Genomic DNA, 5,710 nt, shown 5'->3' with positions numbered 1-5,710 from the left:
TTAAGTTGGAAATGTCTCCAAACTTGGGATACGGCTAACTGCATTAGGCTAACGAATTTCTGTGGGAATTCAAACAGTGAATAAAAACGTCCAGAAAATTTACACTTCAGCTGCATTTAAATAATAGTTGTTCTTCTCAAACACACCATTCCACCCTAAAAGACACAAAGATCCTAAACGTTAACAACCCAGAGAGGCATCCCATAATATATCATTTGCATCAAAAAAGGTGAGGACAACATTGTACTTTTAGACTCATATGGCGTGAGCGTCCAGAGGCTGTGCCTGAGGATAAAAGTAAAGTGTTTGATTCAGCACGCGCGAGCAGTGACATGTCTGTTTTTATTTTAAATATAAGAATTTTTACTCTTAGATTTAAATAATTCTTATTTGTTATGTAGTTTGTTTTGTATTATATAAATAGTTTCTGGTTATTTCTTATTCTATAGTTAGAGTATTAGCCTCTTCAACTCACCACTGACAACAAAATATTGTGTAAAAAGACTTTATTGTTGTGTTTTAATATTTACCTGTGTTTCTGGTCACATTTATATATTTTCATTTGTTTTAAAAATACAGCACTGGGTAAAAGTTTTTGCCACCTGAGAGAAAAAGGTTTAAAAGCTATTTATCTAAGCATTATGAGTTTTATACTCCAACAACCCCTCAATAATATTAGAATAAAACAAATAAGATTATTCCAGTGAGTGTGATAGTGTGTGTTTTGTGTTATTTGTAATTGTACACAATTGTACACAGTGCAGTAATAGTCTTTGGTGCCTAATCAGTTTGCACAGTACTTTATGTATTTACGTACTTCTATTTTTATTATTATTATTGTTGTTCTTATAGACCCCACCCCCTCACAGTTAGATCATTCTTCTGACCAGTTTCATGAATACGTGTTTTCCAAGGTGTCTTATCCCTGCACCTATAGCTAACGCCCCCTCTGCTGTGATTTGCTGATTCGTGTGAAGACTAAGGCCTATTGGAGATCACGAGGGCGTGGCTTGTCTGAAAACGGGTGGAGATAGGCAAATAAACGCCTCTTTCTCGCTCCCCTTCGAAGTGGAGATGTATATAATCCCCGAGTTGACCCAGAAATCTATCTCACGAATCAGGGACAAGAGCTCGGCGACTTTCTCCGGAGTTACAGTCCCTGGAAGAAGCGTTTTTACTGGACGTTAACTGGAGCCTTTGAAGGGGAATCTACACATTTTCTGGTAGGTGTTTGGACTGATCCTTCTCATTGTTTGTGGGTTTAAAAGCCTGTGAGTTCCGCGTACACCGCGTTTCTGCTCCGTTTTAAGTTTTGGGTGGTGTTTGTGGAATTTACTCTTTATTAATCCACAGTGCACCTCTTAGCGTCCGTTTTTCAGGTGTCAGCTTCGTTGGAGGCTTTTTGTCTGTGCTTTGTATCAGTTTAAAACAGCGTACTGCTCTTCTTTAGCGTTTCACACATTGTTTAACACGAAGAAAGGCTCCAGTCCCTGCCTCTCTCTGTGTCCGTGTCTGTGTTAATGAAACTGCTCCGACCTAATACCAACGTGAGAAGTCTTCAACTCTTTCTGCCGCTTGTTTGAAGCGTTCAAGCCTTCAATTTAAAGTTTGGGCGGCCTTAAAAAAGCAGAGAAATATATTTTCTTAAGTCCTTTTGTTTGTATCAAAGCAGCTTTCAGTAAAGCCACACTCCAGTGTTCCCTCCAGAGTTTATTTTACTACTAAAACTTGAGTAAATCTTCATTATACCTAGTTTGGAGAGCAGTGCTACCTTTGTCCTGCTGGGGTCGCCCTATGGTGATCCAGCAGTACAAATGGTTCTCCAAGGTTTCTTTAGAGAACCACGGGTACTTCTGTGCTCTGTAAATAATTAGCGTCTAACTGTATAATCACACACTACAGTAGCAGGTTGAAAATGTGTTATTTTCCACCTTAAACGGCTTCTACAGCTGATTATTTTACAGAACGGTTCTACTGTATTTACAACCCCGTTCTCCACTGCATAGAACCACTGTTAAACATATTAGCCCACCGCAGAGTGTCAGATGTAACATCATCGGCTCCAAACATGAAACCTGGACATCAGAAGCACTAACACGTTCCTTAAACATGGTCCTACAGATTGTTATGCAGAGAACCAGACTTGAAGAATCAGAGATCAGATGTGAATTTTGAAGAGAACTGAGTGGCTGCTGATATGAAGTGTTTTCTAATAAACCCAATGTCTCTTTTTAGATCTAGTTTGGCACAGGACTGGTTTGTGAATGTTTAAATGGTTCTTTACATTGATGGATAATTAATGATTTTTTTATATGGTTCCAAAGTACATTGGGCTAGTTGGTACCCAAAAAGAATCTGCTAATGGTACATTGTCCAAACCCAGTTTTTGGTTCTGTGTAGAACTGCTCTCCCTCAAAACTCATTGACTTTAATAAAGGGCTTTAGATGAACGCTTTCTGAGTGTGTAGTGTCTACATTAGAATCACTGTCACAAATATAAATCCCCTGAGAGTTAGTATCATTACTATATTAAATTTTGTCCTAATGCTCTGCAGATTGTACAGGGTCTTGTTCCTCAACTGGATTAGAACAGTGTTATCAAGAAATATATTTTCTTAAGTCCTTTTGTTTGTATCAAAGCAGCTTTCAGTAAAGCCACTGACATTTACTGGGATCCTGGATCCGTGTCTGTATTGGGGGCTTTGTTTGCGGAGCACTTTGTCTGGGGATCTGCCTCCTGTTTGTTTTGATGCTCCCAGAGGCTCAAGGCTGCATTGTTTTCTCTGCAAAATCTCCCTCCCTCTGCTTAGTCTCCTCTACAATGGCTTTAAAGCCCCCTGTCTTTAAACATGCACCACTTAAGCCAATTGGATTTCATTCACAGGTTAATGCCATGGTGTTTGAATTGAAGGCACAGGTAAACTCAGTATCCCTGCTGTGAAAGTGCTCTTAAGGTCTGGTTGTGAGCCTTTGGGTCCCACCCAAAGATTTTATTGACCCCAGTGTTTGAAGATGGAAAAACCTAGAATCAAAACACAAGACTCCCCAATTTGTGCTGATTTAGTTTGTTAAACCCTTATCAGCTGACTTCCTAGAAGTCACATAGTGCAATTTCTGCAGTGCTGAGTCTGGAGTGGCAACAACAGAGGTGCTGTTCTCCCTGGCTCAGTGGAGCATCACAAAGATTTTGAAACTGTAAATTTAATGTAAAATTATTGCCTGTTGTTGCTTTAAAGCGTGAACCTGGGTCATCATGCCCAATGCCATGTGTGGGATAGAGGGGTATAAACCCACCAGAATTGGACTTGGAGCAATGTGCAAGGACAAAATAAAGGGTGTCTGTTATAGTGAACTCATCTCTTTATGACTGAATGCCTCAAATCCTCACAGCAAAAAGTGTGACTAGTGTGTGTTTATTCTCTAACTGTCATATTCTGTTTATTCCCAGGGTCGCTCTAAAGCCATGGCTGAACACATGATGATGCCCATGACCCATGTCTCCGGGTTCCGGATGGGTATGAACAGTCACCCCCAACACACGGCTCAAATGGCTCTGCGGAACCATCCGAATCCACAGTTGATGCACTACGGCAGAGGCCCTCAGGTGCCAATGGAAGGGGCCATGAGACCACGGCCAGGGATGGGACCTTTAATGAATGGCCAGCTGAATGGACAAATGGGGACCAGACAGCATCAGCATCATCATCATCATCACCAAATGATGTATCACTCCCCAGGTCAACAGCTCCATCAAGCACACTATCCAATGCACCTGCAGAACCCACAGCAGTACATGGGGACACAGCAGCAGCTGATGGCAAGCATGCACCTCCAAAAACTCAACACACAATATCATGGGCTTCCTCTGGGTCCCCACAACGGACATCACATCCCAAATGGAGCCCAGTATCGAATGGGACCAGCCCAGTTTGCTGGAATGCAGATGGGCATGAGTGGACCTGCTTTAGGGTTCAGTGGCACAGACATGGACTTGATAGACGAAGAGGTTCTCACCTCCCTGGTCTTAGAACTGGGTCTGGATCGGGTCCAGGAGCTCCCAGAGCTCTTTCTGGGTCAGAACGAGTTTGACTTCTTCTCGGACTTTGTTTGCAAACAGCAGCCCAGCACTGTTAGCTGCTGAGTGGCCAATCAGAAGCCAGGATTCGCCTTCATACCTGTCCAATGAGGATGGAAAACATTGGCTCTGATAAAGTGGCCAATCAGAAGGCAGTACAGAACTGACCTGTGCTGTAAGATGAAGAGAAGCCGGTCCTCAGAGGTTCTGCAAAGTTATGCTGTAAAACCTTCACTGTCCAAGAAACGCACAGTTTCTCTCTCTCTCTTTTTTTTTTTTTTTTTTTTTTTTTTTTTTTTTTTTTTTTTTTAGTAGCTTAAATTTACAATAGAAGTTAATGTTATTTCAGATTTGTTTATTTTGCTCCAGCTGTTGTGACACTTTCACACAACAAAAAGAGCTGAAAAATTGAGATATACGTGCATTTCTCTGGATGGTGAAGATCTACTGGTCTCTAGAGCGCTGACCCCTTGTTGATGAAGGAGGGAGTGAGGGATTTCTTCATTTTCTGTTTTTTATTTTTAAGTGTGGCTAGATTTTGTATTCTGTCCCCTGGGTTGGTGTAGCTCTGTCCAGCCAGAGTTGAATGTATCTTCACATCATGGGGAAAAGAGTCCACTGTAGGCTGCTGTGGCCACAAAAATTTGTAGACATGTGCTACTTTTATTTTGCTTTCACGGTGTGTATAATATCTACAGAAAGGCTGAGGTGGCATGCAGTTGCACATGAGCCTAAGCTCCATTGGGCTGTGGAGTGTCTACATAATTTTGGCCATAAAGCATTATTTTTGTGTGTGAATTGAAGGCTGGTACTTCAAGCAGAAAGACGGTTTGGAGAAGTTCACTAAAATGCACCACAACTCAGTTTGCTGCTAACTGTGGTCTTTTACCCAGTGAAAACATCATAAATCAAGACAATATGTTTAATAATCTTTCTGCCTTTCAAATATTAACCTACTTTAGATGTTTTTGCTTGTTTTTTAGTGGGTTTGTCTGGAGAGAAAGTCTTATTTCCATTGGCAGATAAATTGAACTGTTTTAAAAAAATAATGCAGGCTGTTGGCTCTTTATAATAAACAAAGCTTTACACATCTATGATTTATAATTCTATAAATGTAAAAAAAAAACAAAAAAAAAACTCATCAATCCCAGAGAAGTATTACAGACACTCACTAGATTTCACTTCATAAGATGTGTATTTTAAGGCTGTCGTTAGCATTAGCAACATACTTGTTTGAGTATTTTTATAGTTTCTACTACTTCAATCAGAATTAAACCAAATCACATGGCTGCTATGCTCGGCTAGAGTTCACTGTTGGCTTAGTTTCTTTCTTTATGCCAATGTAGACAGAGAAACAGCTTGGAAGTGCACTGGAATGTCTAGCTTCTCTTGCTAACTGCTTGTCGGCTTCAGCCCCTGACTGCCTTAATAAAGCAGCATTACTTTGCTTTATTATCGCTTAAAGGAGCAATAAGTCACGTTTTCCACCTAAGTGACCAAAGTGTTGTATAATGTTTATGCGCTGTAGAATGGGTCCTGTACACAAACAATTGATTGCTCCTTTAAAGCTGACCACACACACTGGTGCTTTTGCTTAAGCAGGAAAAAAATGTTAATTATATCTTGGCTAGCAAT

At 40.6% G+C, this 5,710-nt stretch overlaps 1 protein-coding gene across 1 annotated transcript; it reads left to right on the top strand.

Annotated features, from left to right (window-relative positions):
• Positions 1-1,084: 1,084 nt before the first annotated feature.
• cited4a (Cbp/p300-interacting transactivator, with Glu/Asp-rich carboxy-terminal domain, 4a) lies at positions 1,085-4,360 on the top strand. The gene is made up of 2 exons (XM_066675621.1): positions 1,085-1,223; positions 3,449-4,360. Exon 2 carries the CDS (start codon positions 3,464-3,466, stop codon positions 4,139-4,141), a length of 678 nt encoding a protein of 225 aa, XP_066531718.1. The 5' UTR covers positions 1,085-1,223; positions 3,449-3,463; the 3' UTR covers positions 4,142-4,360.
• Positions 4,361-5,710: the final 1,350 nt, after the last annotated feature.

This window comes from Hoplias malabaricus, chromosome 6 (assembly GCF_029633855.1).
Source record: "Hoplias malabaricus isolate fHopMal1 chromosome 6, fHopMal1.hap1, whole genome shotgun sequence".
NCBI lineage: Eukaryota > Metazoa > Chordata > Actinopteri > Characiformes > Erythrinidae > Hoplias > Hoplias malabaricus.
The sequence above is the reverse complement of the archived record's forward strand: the minus strand, read 5'-3'. Positions and strand labels throughout refer to the sequence as shown.